This window comes from Callospermophilus lateralis, chromosome 2 (assembly GCF_048772815.1).
Source record: "Callospermophilus lateralis isolate mCalLat2 chromosome 2, mCalLat2.hap1, whole genome shotgun sequence".
In the NCBI taxonomy this organism is placed as follows: domain Eukaryota; kingdom Metazoa; phylum Chordata; class Mammalia; order Rodentia; family Sciuridae; genus Callospermophilus; species Callospermophilus lateralis.
Window position 1 is genome coordinate 210781233 of NC_135306.1, and position 16099 is coordinate 210797331.

Consider the following 16099-nt stretch of genomic DNA (forward strand, 5'->3'; position numbering starts at 1 on the left):
CTGGAGGCTAGCCCTCGCCATGTCTCCAAGGCAACACCCAGCTGGCTCCCCAGGGGTCAGCCTCGGTCTCTCCCACCATGGGCACCTCATTCAGGGCCCAAGCTGTGTGCTTGGAGGGGTACAGAGGGCCTTCCCTCCAGGCTCTGCCCTCAGCCAGTCTCTTTCCTGGAGTCAGGAGGGTAGACAGGCAAAGGGGGGCTCCCAACAAGGGCTGGGGGATGAGTGTTCCTGACCCCCGTCCAAGTCTCCATTGGCCATGAGCAGGTAGGTCCCCTTGGCCAAGACTCCCCCAACACATCAGCTCAAGCTGTCTCACTGCAGGGGAGTACGTCTAGGCCAGAAGTGTCCACTGCATCACTGCGACACCATGGCTGGCCCAGGAAGCTGCTCAGGTGCTGGGGGACAGGTCTCAGCTGCTCAAGGCCCTGCCTCTGTCCCTAGCTGGGGAATTCTGGGGGCTGGGACAAGGCTAGAAGAGGGGCTAGGCATGGGGGCATGGCAGGCCTGATGAAGGGCAACCTTGGCCGCTGCCTGGAGCCCCTGTGGAGCCGTCAACAGTCTGTGTGCAGAGTCACCATGAAGGATGGGATCCCGCCTCCCCTGCCTGAGTGAGGGTCCTCAGCACGCCAGGGCCCCATGAATTATTTCTCTAAGGAAAATACAGTTGACTGCGCTCCTCCTGCCCCACTTCCTGACCTCCCCTCCCCTAAATCAACACTGAAGGTGCAGTCTGCAAGGCCTTCACCTCCAGCCAGGGTGCCCTCCCGCCTGCGGCTGGGGGGAGTGCGGGGGCTGACTCCCCGTCTCCATCTCCAAGCCTTCCAGCAAGAGGAGAGTTGGACTCTGCTCAGACCATCAGGGTGGTGCTACACAATGGGGTCCAGAACTCAAGAGGGCAGGCGGAGGCCGGGGGGGTGGGCGGGATACCACGTGGACATGCAGCCCTGTGGCTAGGTTCTCTGGAGTGCAGGGACTCTGAAGGCTTTCCTGCCTGCTCCCAAATCTTTAGCTACCCGCCCTCCTAACATCAGATACACTCAGACACACAGCGCTCGCTCGTGGGAGCTCCTGGAGTCCAGGTGACTTGGCTTTGCCCGCGGCTGTGGCTCGTAGCCATCCATGGGGAGCCTGTGTGTCAACATGCCAGGGTATCCCCATCCTTCCCATCCCTCCTCCCTGGGCCTCGGCTCTCCCTATTGAGACTCATCATACACAACCCCTGTCCTGGTGGCCTGGCTGGCACCCATCCCTGCCATTGTCCACCTCCCATCTACAGTGCCCACCCATGACCTAGACACAGGTGCAGGTACATCCACCTGGAGCACCACACTACCTGCTCACGCAAGCCAAGTGGCAGGTGCTAGGACTCCCTCGGGTCCCAGGCCTTCTCCACCAGGCAGATTCCAGGCACCCACCTCTGCTCCCCGGCAGCCCTACTAGCACCAAATACATCATCACAGCCACCAAGTGCCTCAGGAGGCTCCTGTCCAGAGGCAGGGCTGGGCCTCAGCCTGTGTCCACACAGAAATGGACAAGATGCCCCCTGAGGGCGCAGGCAACTCTGCTTACTGGGGGCGCCTGGGCTTGAGGGTGCTGCATGTGCTCCCCTGTCCCATGTCCCAGTCCCTACTTCTCCTCTGACAGAGGCCAGCCGCACCCCCAGGCTCTCGGAGCTACAGTGTGGAGATTTCAACAGCTCAGGTGTGTGCAGGGCATGTGGTGCATATGGAGTCTTCCCACCCACACATGGCATGGCCAGGGCAAGGACGGTGACCATTCCCCCCAAACCACACCCTGGTGTGGCCCCTCATCTAACTCTCCAAATTCCAGAGTCCACAAGCAGGAGAGAGTCCGCAGAGCCTCTGTGAAGAACTGAAGTCAACAAAGATCTAAGGCGACAGACATGCTCTCAGGCCCTGCTCTGAGATGTCCTGGTGGGAGAGGGCATCAGGAGACCCAGAATCAGGCAGCCCGGGTCTTTCCGGACCCTGGGCCCTTTCTGGAAAAAGACCCATAGCCATTAGGTTGAGGTCTGCAAGGGGCTGCGAGCCCTGGGGGACCCGGGAAGGTGCAATGTAAGATGCTACCAAAATCAGAACTCAAAATTCCTCATGCAATTCAGGGTCTTGGAGGCTGTCCTGGTCTGTCCAGCTCAGCCCCAGCAAAGGGTGCTGTGCGGCTGAAAGGCCTTGATGCTAAGCTGCAGAAGAAACCAGGAAACACAGCATGCCCCAAACCATGGCAGGACACCCGGTGTCCACCCCACCCTCTCCTTCCCTGACCTGTCCCCACCACCAGTGAGCCATGACCCCTGCCCACCTGCCCTGGGGCCCTCACAAAACTCCTCTCTGCACCAGCGTCTTTCTGCCCCAATCCACACTCCCTGGTCCATCCTGCCCACTGAGCCAAGCCCAAACCCAGCCTGGACAGGGGTCCTGTGCTGTCTCAATGAGGGTGGGGCTGGGGCTCTTCCTGTAGCACACACCCTCCACCAGCACCCACCTCTGCCTCCCGACAGCCTGAGCTCAATCAAGGCGCAGGCTAGACCCCTTCCCCCTGTCTCCCAGCCCGGGCTCCTGACACAGTCTTGCCTGCCTGCCTGCCTGCCTATCTCCCGCTGGGGGAGCCTGGCCTCCGTCTGCAAGCCTCCCCCACTGCCAGGCCACATGCAGCACAGCCAGTGGCTCCCTGGGCCTGTCAGTTTTCGGAGCCAGGCTGCCCGCTGTGGGCATGCACGGCTGAAATTCAGACGCCAGCACAGAAGGAAACAAGGCTTCCAGTTCTTTGTCCTCACAGCAGGAATTTTATTTGGGCTGTCAGAACTTCTCCAGCCACTGGGGTCTGGGCCGTCGTCCCTGACCGCTGCTCGCTCACAGGCTGAACCAGTTGGGGATACCGCCTTGCCGGGGGTTGCTGCTGCTCGGCTTCTGGGCCTCTGGAAACCCGCTGGGCCCTTCCTCCACAGGGCCTCCTGCAGGGCTCTGCTCTCTCTCAGGAAACAGATCTGGGAAGGTGAATGTCTGCCCGTGGGCCTGGGGGGAGAACAGAGCTCCAGCTCAGCACTGAGGCAGAGCCTTCCTGTCCCCCTACAGCGGACCGCTCGGAGGCCTCAGAGTGACCCTGCAGTGGGGTGCCTCAGGGGCCTCAGAGTGACCCTGCAGTGGGGTGCCTCAGGGCCCAGGCCCAAGGCCAGCAACGTCTGTGGGCAGGGTCCACAGACTGCCGGGGCCTCGCTTCCCACCAGGAGCGGGCCTCTCCCTGCAACAAGGCCCCTTTCATCCACGCTATCTCTGCAATGGTGGCTGCACCAGCCAGGGGCTCATTAAACATAGCCCAGTAAAGGCCCACTCACCGGCAGCAGTCAGGTCGAACTGGGGGGCAGGAACTAGGCGCAGAAAAACAGGACACAAATGGCGCCTGGTGCCATGCTAAAACATTTTCCATCCAAAATACCTAGAGGCCGCCCCTCCTCCAGGCTGAGCTTGGCAAATAAAACACACATAACATACACAGAAACCTACACATGCAGCAGTCCATAAATCAGACCGGCTTTGCTAATTAACTGGCTTTGCGTCGTTCACTAGAAGTTCATTCTGTGTCAGCATGGCCACGTCCCAACCCAGGCCCCAAGGACGGGGCCAGGCACCAGTGTGGGCTGGTGAGGAGGGGACGATGCTTTGCGGGGGCCTAAGCAGGCGCTGGGGCTGCCTTCACGCTATCAGCAGGCAGCTGGAGAGCCGGAGGGAGGGGGCCGTGGCTCTTCCGCACAGACGAAGAGCCTGGAAGACCACCGAGGGGGCCACACTTGACCAGACAGGCAGAGGGGTGCTCTTGGCTCTGTCAGGGAGTCTGGACTTGGGCAGGCAGCCAAGCATGACCTGAAGCAGCCACGGGTCCCCTGAGAATGGGAGGCCCTGCAGGTTCTGGTGGCATTGCCACCGGCCGGTGGGCCCCGTCTTGCACATTTGCGACGACTTCTTTCTCCCTCTTTAAAAGTACCAAAGGGTAACAATCCACAGAGGCTGAGCCCAAGTGGGACTTGGGTTTAATGCCCAGGGTGATTCTGCTGGTCCTGGGGTGGACACATGGCATGGGGAAGTGCAGGGGCAGCCGATGGGGGGACACTCCATTCCTCAGGGGAGGTGGAGGGCACCTGTGGGTGCCAGCTGGCTTCCCGCAGAATGCCCCCGCCTCGAGGAGGAGCTGGGCTACTCTGGGGGAGAAGAACGGGAAGGGAGAAAGGTCAGGAGAGCAGGGGAACAGCCTGGCTTCGTAATCCCAGCCCCGGGGCCGCTGTGTCGGCCGGAACGTGCCTGCCCCTCGCCTGCAGCGTTTGTCCTGCTGGAGCTCACGGCCCATGAGCACCACTCACTCAAACGCCGCTCTGTGTAAACACCCTCAATGCTCTTTTTGTTATGTGGGTAACTCGGGGCTTGCTGCAGCTCCCTCCCAGACCTGGGGCCAAAGAGAGGTTTGTCAGGTTGTCAGGGGAGAGACCGTGGGACGCCCAGCTCGGGGACCGCACCTCCCACCACTGCCAACGACCATCAATTTGATGGCTCTCGTCCCTCCTGTTGACCCTTCAGTGCCTCACAATGAGCTGTTGTTAGAAGGCCCCCGCCCATGAGGACCCAGGGGACACCCTCAGCAGATGCAGTCCCTTTGGGGGGGACAGGGACCAACTGCCATAGCCCAGCTGTGCTGTGCAAAGACCTGTGGAGTTTGGGGGTGGGGGGGCATGTCAAATTTTAACCCTGGGACAGGAAGTGCCATGCTGACAGGGACATGCAGGGCCCCTAGCTGCCTGGCCTGTCTCTGGCCACCTGGATTTCAGAGGGAGAAAGCCATGCCGGGCGGCAGCTGCAGAAGCCGGATCTAACTCGCTCATGAGTTCAGCTTTCATGAGTGAGGTGGGGCTGGGGGAAATGCAGGGGCTCGGATGACTCAAAGGCCACTTGTAACCGTAGCTGTCTCTAAAGTAACGTGTGGCAAATGCCGACACAGGGGACGTTGCCCACAGGCCATGACAAAAGAGAGGGTCATCTGAGGCAGCAACACATGGGCCCTCACCAGGCGGTGGTCGCTCTGCCCATGTGGACAGGCTGGTGCTAAGCACAGAAACCATCAGGAGAACAACTGGTTGTTCAGAACAAGCACCACTGTGTGTGGAGACAGCTCTGCTGGCTGGGCCTCTGCACACACTGCCCTGGCACTCTGTGAGGCTGGGCCAGGATCTCACAATAGCGCTACTGCCATCTAGCGGCCGGGCCACAGGGCTCCCTGGTGGGTTGTTTACACAGAAACTGAAGAAACTGGAGGAAGCCCCCAACCCCCCGTGGGTTCCAAGCAGTAGGGGACAGTTAATAGACCTTGCCGGGGCGGAGCCAGCCCTGTAAGATTCCCACAGAGGCCACGCGGTCTGAAGCCGCCACAAGGTCAGAGGGCATTCTGCCTGAAGACAGGCCGCCCAGGCTGCTGCACATCTCGGCCAGAGCATACTCCAGAGGGGAGCAGAGAAACCGTGGTCTCCCGGGCCAGGGTGCAGGGAGAAGCAGCCTTAGCTTAGGCTCTGGTACCCGGTGCTCGGAAGCTGTTTAGGGCTGAATGGGACCAAAGGCCTGGTGGAATGTGCTGGGCTCAACCACGCATGACCCTGGACCCTACACCACCCCTCATGGCTCTGATACCCAGGCCCCTTCACAGGCCATGCGCCCCCGGGGACACTCCAGCCTGGAACCTGGCCAAGGACAGGCCCTCAAGGGGCCAGCAGCTTTAGATACTCAGACATTCTGGTTTCTGTTGCAGCCGAAGTCGGGGGAGGGGAGTCTGCGTTTGGAATGGGCAGACTCAGGGGCAGTGTCAGGAGGCCCCTCTCCCCAGCCATGGCCAGTTCTGCTGAGGCCCTGGAAGTCCCACGGCTCTCACCCCGCCTCACAAAGACCTGCCCTTCCTCAGGGGCCTGGGTGCCCAATGACCAAGCGGAGGCCAGGGCCGTGCTCACCAGCTGCACGTAGGCCACCTTGTAGTCCGGCTTCTTGATCCTCACGTTTCTGTGGTCCCTCTTCCTGTTGGAACCTGTGGGAGGGAAGCCGACTTGACTCCCTGCTCCCAGCACAGATCCCAGCCCACAGGCTCAGGAAGCCCCCTGCAGAGAGAGGCCGACACCCAGCCAGCAGGGCAGCACCAAAAGCGCTCAGACCCACTGGCCAGTGCCACTGAAATTAGGCAGTTTGAGAGAAAATAACCCTTTGAAAATAAAAATGACAAACGTCTTTATGAAAACACAATCTGCCTCTGCAGAAACTCAGAGATTCCAACTTACAGAGCACAGAGACCAACAGGCTCTTCCCTTCCACCTGGCAGGGCTCAGAGCTCTGTGGTCCAGTGTGCAGGAGGGGTGAGAGGACCAGGAAGGGACTAGGGAACGGGGCTCTGTGGGCACAGCAGGGTCCTCCCCAAGCAGCTGTGGCACGGTGGGCTACAGCAGCAGTCTGCCACCTGAGCGCCATGCGGCCCTGGCAAGTCACCCCAAACCCTCCGTGCCTCATCTCCTCGGGTGCCAAGGGAACCCAAGGTCCTATGCAAACACCTGGAAGAGTCCATGCAGACAGGAGGGCAGCAGTCCTGCCACTTACCATGCTGCACCCGGGTTCGCACAGCAGCCACCGGAACATTGTAGATGCGCTCAAGGTAATTCCTGAGGTCCACCCTGGTCATCCTGGGTGAGGGACAAAGGAAAAGAGGGTGGACGGGACTAAAAGGCAAAACCTCCCAGAGGGTGAGGGTCCCGGGCTGAGGACTCCTGGGTCTCACTGGTCTGAAGCAGGCAGGGCCCAAAGAACCCAGAAACACCCGTAGTGCTGATGCTAGCCTGGGCCCTGTCCCCTCTCTGGACACCCAGGACTAGGGTGACAGGGGGATGGGACCTCAGGCACCGGGAGCTCTGCTCTATCAGCCTGGTTCACTGGATCCCTTGCCCCAGCCTGAGCTCCCAGAGAGGAAGTGCCGAGGTCTACGTGCCGCTGGGAGCCCAACCTGCCCCAGGTCTGACAGCCCTGCTGCAGTCAGGCCAGGCAGGCCTCAGCGGGCACAGTCACCTTCTTTTTAGAAAAATCTTAAAGGTGACCCCAAATTCAGCTTTGAGGCCTCTTCAGGCCTTGCCTGAGGGTTGGTAGCATGAACCCTCGGCTTCCAGACAGACTCCAGTCCACCCCACCAGAGGACACCCGGGAACCCTGATGCTCCACAGCAACACCTCGGTTCTGGCTGGGGTAACTGCATCACCCTAAAGGTGACTGGCACAATGAACCTGGCTCGCCAAGCCAGGCAGGGACTTAGGACTGACATTCTGGAGACCTGGCTGAGCAGCTCTGTGAATCGCAGCCCGCTCTCAGCCCAGCCTCCTGGGATGCCTTTCCTGAGAAGACGGGGCAAGAATTCAACAAAAGAACAGAGGGAGAAAGGCGCTCAGCTAAGCCTTCCCCAGGTGGGGGCCAGCCAGGAAGCTGCCAGCAACATGCTCCCTCCCCACTCCCTGGGGCTCTGCCTGCATCCTTCCAAGGCAGGAGGTCCTGCCCCGTGAGCAGAGACAGGACAGCTCTCAAGATGCTCCCCAGAACAAATTCCTTTGGGGCTTACTCCATGGGGATCCGGAATTGCACAGTGTCCTCGGGCTGCACAGTGCCAGGCCGCACCAGCTGAATGAAGAAGTTGGTTCGGAACACACGGAGTTGGGGGCCGCCCAGCTGGTACAGGGGATACCTGCAGGAAGGACAGAAGCCAATCATGAGGACTGGGGTACAGCTCAGTGGTTTAGGTTTCCTAGTATGCCCGAGGCCCTGAGCTCAACCCCGGCACCACTGAAAAAGGAAAAGAAGCAAGAGAAGCAGTGGGACACCCACAGACTGGAGGTGGGCTCCAACTAGGAGTCAGCAGCCCCTGCAGGACAGCCTAACTGGGGCCAGCCAACCCTGCTGCCATGGGGTGGAGCAGCAGAAGCGGGCTGCCCCCATTCCCACGCAGGAGGACCCTGGCCTGGTGGAACAGGAAGGCTAAGGCTTGGCTGTGAGCATGGTGCCTCAATAAACTCCTACCTCTAAACAAGTTGGGCATACCCCAAAGGGGACAGAAGCAGCTTAGGGGCATGCATAGCTAACACCTCCTGCCACCATTAGGCTATGCTCTGGGAGTCAATCAAGCAGAACCCCCAGTGGTCCTGCACATCCCCTGGCCTGGCAGGGTGGACACAGAGCTCCACCTACCTGGCCCCTGGATCTCAAGGTCTACAGAGTCTGAGGGGACATGGGGGAACCACCTGGGGTCTCGCCCAAAGCCATGTGAACAATCTGCAGCACTGCACTTGGGCCCTGCCCTGGGGAACATTCAGTACCAGGGCAGAGGGGACTCCACAAGCCCAACAATGACCAAGCTTCAGGGATCACACACATTGGTCATTGGTCTTCAGGTCTTGGGAGCACCAAGGAGCCAGGCAAGAGCTGGGGCTGGACAGGAGGACTGGGCCTCAGGGCTGAGAAGCACCTGGGAGTCAGACAGAACTGGCAGTCTGTTGCCAGGGATTCACAGAAACAGGCACCCTGGCAAAATGTGTGCCTACTTGCTGACCAAGTGGACATGTCAAGGCCAGGCCAGCAGCTCCAAATGGAAGAGGATGCTGCCAAAACCCTCCTGGGCAGGGTGTAAGCTTCTCTGTGCCTGAGAGTTCAGGTGGCAAAGTGGGCAACCTGGGAAGGCCCCAAAAGACGGCTCTGAAGCAGACGGAGCCTTTAGTTTACAGGCCCAGGACAACTGTGGCTACCCAAAGGGCACACATATTCCCTCTGGTGCCCAGCTATGGCACTGCATGTGGGCACACAAATCTGGGGACCCACTCTTTAATGATGAAAAAGGGGGTGGTCACAGATCTCCATTCTCCAAGCCTTGGGAGTTGAGGTTCAAGGGTGGTAATGTGCTGAGGGTCTGGAAGAGCAGAGGCCACCTGATAAAGAGGGCCCAGGCCCCTGAGGTCACCTGGCTTAGTGTGGACATTCTCAGGCCTATCCTAGGGCTTGTTGGTGGCCTGGGGCCTCTGGCTCTGGAACAAGCACAGTGCCCACACCCTTCTCCGGGGGCCAGGGATGGGGCACAGCTCCCCCAGCCTCTCTGCCTGCATGCAGACCCCCGGAACAGGGAGGTCCTCTGGAGGGCCTGAACCCCTGACTCCCCGAGATATTTTACAAACACCTCAAACTTAACACATCTCAAGTGGAACTCCACTCCACCCTCCTCGAAACCCAGGACCTGGCTCCCCGCCACCAGCCCTGCCTCCCAGTGGCCCGGCGGGTGACTCATCGGTATCCCACCCTGTCCCTAGCCCCCACCCCACCACATCCCATCCATAGGGCGCCCCTTCAGCTCCCTCCGGGCCCTCGGGTGACCGTGAGCTGACCCGGCCTTGCCCTGCCTCTGGGCGGGTGGCCGGGGTTCAGAGGGCAGGGGCCCCTGGGTCCTGGTCAGGCCCTGTCCCAACGTCTGCAGAAGGAGGCTATGGGAGAGAGTCCTCGAGGTCCCACTTGCAGCCCTCTGCCCAGCTGTGCGTTCGGGGGTCCCCAAAGCCACTGTGTTCACCGAGAACATGCGTGTGTTCTGCTTACACTCGGGCGGGCCGCGGCCAGCAACACGGGCCAGGCACCTGCGGGGACCCTACGGGGACCTCGCTGGGACCGCCCCGCCCGGGCTCCCCGGCGGCGAGCACCTGCGCCCGGCGCTATGCGGGACCACCACACGCGCCTGCGCACCGCCGCCGGCAGCCCCCCGCCCCGCCCCGGGCCCCTGGCTCGCGGTCCCAGCTGCGTGGCCGCGCGGGCTCTGCGGCGACCCTACTCACAGCACGTTCCGCGCCATAGCGAACGCGCCTAGGCCGGCAGGAAGGAGCGGCGTCCGCCCCGCATGCCGCCCGTGCTGGCACAGCGCCCCCTCGCTTCCGGAGGTCGCGCCGCCCCGCACGGCCCCCGCACGGCCCCGCATAGCATCCCGCACCACGCCCCACCCCGCACCACGTGCCCCCGCGCCCCCCCGCCCCCCTGCCCCCCTCGAGCCCGCCCCCCGCACCACGCCCCGCACCGCCCTGCCCGCATCAAGCACCACCCTGCTCCTCCACGACCCCGCCCCGCACCGCACAGGCCCGCGCCAGCCCCCGACAGTTCCCTGCTCCGCCTGGGCTCACGTTGCAGAGCAGGCGCCCTGCCCCACCCCCAGCCCTTGCTTCCACTCTGCAGGGCCCCACACTCCCCAGCGCCCTGAGCCAAGCATCTTCAGGCGCTGCACTGGCCCGCACAGTACACCGCATCCTGCCCTGCCGGCCCCGCCTGCTGCTCTGGGCAGCATCTCCCTCACACCGCCAGCCCCGCATTCCTTGGAGGCCCTGCACGGTGTATCCCCCCACCGCCCATATCCCTTTCGCCCACCCTGGACATCTGGGCTTCAAATCCCCCCGCCCGCGCGCCTTCTACAGCAGAGGACACCTCTGGACACTTCTGCCCACCCCTCTTTCCCTGTGAACTGCCCCTGCCCCCACACCCAAACCCCAGCAGGATGCCGCAGCCCCGCACCCCAGTGCCCTTTACTCTCTCCCCTCCCAGCACCTTAAGCCACAGCCTGAGGGGCACATGTGATAATGTGAGCTGGTGCCCCTCTTGCTCCACCTGGCCGGGGCCTACTGCTGCCGGCTCAGGATTCTCAGGACCCTCCCCCTCCTCCTCCAGCTCCTGGCCAGGCCGGCTCACCAGCAGCCCTGCACACTCCCCAGGGCTGGCTCCCCAGCCAGGCCTCCTCCAAGAGGCCCCCTGGCCTCTCCAGGCCTTTCGGTCAGACCATCCCCCTTCCAGGCTGGGCCTCTTCCAGCCTCTGGCAGGCAGGCCTTTGCTCAGGGGACCCCTGCCCCCCACTCCTTTCCCTGACTCGTGCTGCAACCAGGAACCTCCTATGGGGGAGGGGGGGACTGCAGGCTCCTGCCTGTCCCCAGGCCCCACTCTCTCTTCCTTTCCTGAGTTTCATGTCTGCAGGCTGCTCTCTGCCACTCTTCAATCCCTTGACTACAGCCTCCCCAGCAGGCTGGCTTACTCCTATGTGCACCCATAGCCTTTAGGTGTCCTTGGGAGTTGGGGCTGTCCAGCGAACCGCAGGGTCTAGAGTCCCCCAGAAGGGGAAAAGGTCCCTGCTGGTGCCAGTGTAGGGAGACTAGGCCTCTAGATGGGAAGGGGACCTGGGAGAGCCCAGGGCCAGTGGGGAGGCTGGAGCTGGCGGATAGGAGGGCTGTGCTGGAGGGAAACAGCCCCTGGGAGGGTCTGGAGCCCCCCTTGTCCTGTTCAATGATGTAAATGATCATTTTATCTAGAATAAAGAGGGGAACTAGGGGGCAGTTTTCCTGGGGAGGGGATTTCCACTGGAGGAGCAGGTGTCCAGGCCCTGTGTGGGATGAGTGGGTCCAGTGGCCATGTAGCAGGGCACATACTGGTGGGGGGTACCGTGCTCAGGGGAGCCCAGCCAGGCCTGTCTGCTCGGTTCTTCTTGGTCTCTGCGAGGCAGGCCAGTCTTCCTCCAGGGTACAGGGCAGGACCTTTCCTAAAATGAGGGTCTCTGGACCTATATGGCCAGTCAGAGGAATTCTTTAGGACTGGCTTCTACAAAGAAAGATGGGGGAGGTGAGAGAAATATTTTGGGGATTTATGGTTGGCTCTGGGGCAGGCTGAGGCAGGAGGATCACGAGTTCAAGACCAGCCTGGACAACTTAGTGAGATCCTGACTCAAAATAAAATTAAAAGGGCTAGGGGTGTAGCTCAGTGGCAGAGCACTCCCAGGTTCAATCCCCAGTACAAAAAAAAAAAAAAAAAAAGAACCAAACCAAGGAATCCTGTATCTGTGAGCACACGTTCCCCAAACCAAACAAACCAGTGGAATGTATGGAAGCGCCAGAGACCCTGGCCAGGAGGAGAAGGAAAACTCTCTGGGAGGGGGGCAGGAGGCAGGAGCTGCCAGAGCTGTCCCGGGAGAGGACACTTCAAGTGCTGGGGTCTGTAGCTGCCCAAGTCTGTGCGTGGGAAGGACACTCTCCTCTCCCACCTCTTCCTTTGGAATCTGAGAAAGAAAGTTTCCCTAGAGGGCAGGAGTGGGGACATGGGGTGAGGAGGGGGTCCCGGAGAGGAGGCATCATTGAGCCCCGAGTCCCCGGGAGCAGCATGCTCCACAGACCAGCCTGGTGCCAGGCAGGCAGCTCTGCTGGGTGCGGGTCGTGTGATGAGGAGTGGCTCACCCTACCCCCGACCCACCCTGCCCTACCCACCCTGCCCTACCCCCACATGGGTAAGGGCTCTTCTGTTTGGAAGGCACTGGGGAGATGTCAGAAATCTCTGGTGTCACAGGACAGCCCAGGGGAGGGCTGCGATTGCACCTCCTGGGGTCCTGTCCTGGCTCCTGTGCGGTGGCTTTGGGGGTCTGAGGAAGCCCAGGTTCTGGGGCTGTTTGTGGGGGCCACAGGGTGCCAGAGGGCCAGGGCGCATCTAGTACTGTGGGTCCAGGGGCCCTGTCCCTAGGCTTTGGCCCCTGCTAGACAGCCTCGGGCTTCTCCCCAGGTCTCCTGGCCCTGGAGGGCGAGGGTGCCCAGGGGCTGGTCATGGCGGCTGGCGCTCTCCGTGCCGTGTTTGGCTTGGGAGCCTGTGGGCTCTGCTGTGGACCCACCGAGGTCTGCTCTTCCGAACCTGACTCTCCGTGTCTGTGGCTTATTTTCCTAAAGGCTGGAATGTCCCCTCCCCGACAACTCGTATGTGCCAGTCCTGACCTCTCGCTCCACAGAATGTGAACGTGTTTGGAGACGGGGTCTTTGGAGAGGCGACTGAGTCTGAGGTCCACCTGTGTGCCACAGGATGCTGGGTAGGGAGGCCCCAATCCAGGATGACTGGGTCATTGAGAAGAGGAGGTTAGGGGCTGGCGTGGAGCTCCTGGAAGGCTCCTGGCTGGGGGAGAAGAGGAGGTCACCCTCCGTGTGACCTGGGGAGGACACAGCCAGGAGGGAGGTGGGTGGGGCTGGCCTCCAGGATGTGGGAGAGTGGCTGTTTGCTGTGGGAGCCGCGGGCCCTGGCGCTGTCCCTGCAGCCCCCGCTGACTAATCCAGGTGGTGACGTTGGGCGGCTGTGTTTGCAGGTGCATTAGCGGCTTCACTGCATTACCCCTTGTCTGTCACAGCCGACTCCACGTCTTTCCAACTTGTCATCTGCCTTTTAATGTTTGAAGCCGTTCTTTTGAAGTATAATTGACAGACATGTTTAAAGCGGACGGTGTGATCAGCCTTGACGTGTGTCACCACCATGAAACCACCATCCTGCCTCCCTCCCCCCTTCCTGAGCAACGAGTGCTGGCCCGTTCCCATCCTGGGGGGAGGGCTGTGCAGGTGAAGACCTGGAGCAGGCTGTGTCCTGGCTGAGACCCGCCCCACCATGCAACAGGATGTAGGTCCTTCAGCCACGGCGGGGGCGTGCCACCGTTGACTTGCCCAGTCCTCCACTGAAGGACCCAGGGCTGATTCCCGTGTCCACGGTCCACGCTGCTGCCGTTTTCACTCCTATCAGGTCTACCACAGGATGCATTTCCTTTGCTCCTGGGAAGGGGCCTAGAAGCAGATGACAGGGTCACAGGGAGGCGTGTGCTTAGATGTTTAAAGTACCACTCTGCAAGGCCACCAGGGCTCTTTCTCCACGTCCTTGTCAGCACTCCACATGGCCTCCTAAGTGGGTGGTGCTCTCTAGAGATTTCTCCAGCAATTAATGGGATCCGCCGTTTCCCACGTGCTTCTCTGTGCTCTTGCATTTTGCTCCGTGAAAAGGCTGTTCAAATCTTTGCCCAGCATTTTTTTTTGTGGGTTTGTCTGTTTGCTTCCTGTTGAATTCTGAAAGTTCCTTGGGTGTTCTGGATGGGCCCCTCATGAAGGGCATGCTCTGCAAAGACTCTCTCCATCTGTGGGTTTTCTTCTCATTCTCTCTCTAGCTGCCATCTGAAGAACAAATCATAAGATTTTTTTGATGGACTCTGGTTTGTCTAGAGATGAACGAATGGATGCCATATCTAAGAATCTTTGCACAATCTAAAAGCCACAGAGATTCTCTCGTATATTTTTATATCACTACTCTTACGTTTAGATCCATGATCTTTTGGGGGAGTAAATTTTTACAAAAGCGTGAGGTATGAATCCGAGTCCCACTTGTCTTTTTGTGTGTGGACGTCCAGTTGTTCCCACCTGATTTATTCAAGCAGTTATCGTCTCTGTACTACCTTTGTGAAAAGTCTGTCGTCCGTAGACGCATGACTTTATTTCTGTTTTGTTCCTTTGAGCTTTCCACGAGCTTACGCCAGTACCACCGTGTTTGGATTACCAGTTCTTAGAATGTTAGCACTTCAGTTTTATTGTTCTTGTTCAAATCTGTTTTGGCCATTCTGGGTCGTTCGCTTTATCCTTGTCAACGTAAATAATGATCAGAGAGATTCTCCCAAGAATAGGGGCATTTATTGGGGAAGAGCAGAACACTGTGGCGGGACACATGTGCCACAGTAAAGTTGGTGCATTGAAAGAAGTCAAGGCCAGCGGAAGTTCTCAAGAGCAAGAAGGCAGACATTTACGTCAGCCACTTGGGCACAGAGTTCACGAGTAGGTCTTGGAGGTCCAGGACAGACGTTGGCGTCAGCGCCTTGGTGGAGGTCCTGGTTCTCATGAGCAGTCTAGAGCATCTTGTCTGAATTGCTGCATTCTTAAAGAATGTCAAAGATAAACTTGGTCCCAAAGACCTATGTGTACGTGCGTGCGTGCGGAGACGGGAGGCCCTGGGTGTGTATGGAATGGCCAGGGACCTCTGGTGGGACTTGAGAAAACCCTGAGAAACTACTTATCTCAGCCAGGCAGGCAGGAATCCTTTACGACTTCCCGGCTCTCATGTTGTCTGCGTCTGACAAGAACAACTTTATCTTGGCATCAGCAAGTTTCACAATCCATACACATTTTACAATCAGTCTGTTAATTTCTGCGAATTTAGTGAGAACGCAGAAGCCACAAATACTGCATAGATATCACTTATTCGGTTCTTTGGTTTCTCTCGGTGATGTTTCTGTACTCTCCAACGCGTGGGCATTTCACAACTGTTATGGCGTTTATCACTAAGCATTCCACATCCTTACGTTTCTAGGAAGTGCCAGTTTTGAAAGGGTCAATATCGGATTGTTCATGGCCATTTTGTGTGCGGATCTGGGGTCCCACCACCTTGCTAAACCCCTTTGCTTCCGTAGCATTGTTTTGGTTTTGAGAGCCATCGGATTAGATGATCATGGCTTTCCACCTTCCTTTCTAATCCTGTGGCTGTTACTTCTTCTTTCCGCCCAACTGTACTCCCGAGAGCCCCAGGAGGACCTCGGACGGCAGTGGAGGCGCAGATGTGGTCCTCCTTAGTTCTCAGCAGGAAACGGTTCATCGCCATTGGCCAAGGGGGTTTCATAGCTCGTCTTCATCCCTGAGCCGAGGAGGTCCCCTCCAGCCCTACTCCTCGTTTACAGAGAGGTGTTTCCATTAAGTCAGGACCCTGTTGGAGTCTCCCCAGTGCTCTTTTCTGCCCCTCCGAGCTGAGCATGTTTCTCCTAGTGGTTGATCCTGTGAAGGACCCTGCATTCCCCAGGCCACAACCCACGCTAGACCTCAGTGCATCATCCCTTCCACATAGAGTGGGATTCTGCAGGCCAAGTTTTTATTCTGAGTTTTTGAATCTGTATTTATGGGAGATGTGACCTGGACTTACCTTCTCTTCCAGCGTCTTTGGTTGGGGGATCAGGGTAATTCCGACCTGTAGGATGAGTTAGAAAGCGTTCTCCTTTCTTCACTTACTTCTTTTTCTTGAAGAATCCGTCATGATTACTATTAGCCTCTTTAAGTATTTGGTAGAGCCCACCGATGAAGCCATGTGGGCGAGTTCTCTGGGTAGAGTGGTTCTTAGATGTGCTTTCAAGCTGCTAAGTGGATAGAGGCCTGGTGGGGTTCACTGTTTCTTCTCAAGTAAACCTTGGTATTTGG

At 59.2% G+C, this 16099-nt stretch overlaps 1 protein-coding gene across 1 annotated transcript; it reads right to left on the bottom strand.

Moving 5' to 3' along the window:
- Nucleotides 1–2780: 2780 nt before the first annotated feature.
- Nucleotides 2781–9982, bottom strand: Mrpl23 (mitochondrial ribosomal protein L23). The gene is made up of 5 exons (XM_077108729.1): nucleotides 9884–9982; nucleotides 7639–7761; nucleotides 6636–6718; nucleotides 6002–6075; nucleotides 2781–3032 (listed from the first exon to the last, which is right to left on the bottom strand). The coding sequence occupies exons 1-5, from the start codon at nucleotides 9898–9900 to the stop codon at nucleotides 2871–2873; spliced, it is 459 nt and encodes a 152-aa protein (XP_076964844.1). The 5' UTR covers nucleotides 9901–9982; the 3' UTR covers nucleotides 2781–2870.
- Between the last annotated feature and the right edge of the window lie 6117 nt (nucleotides 9983–16099).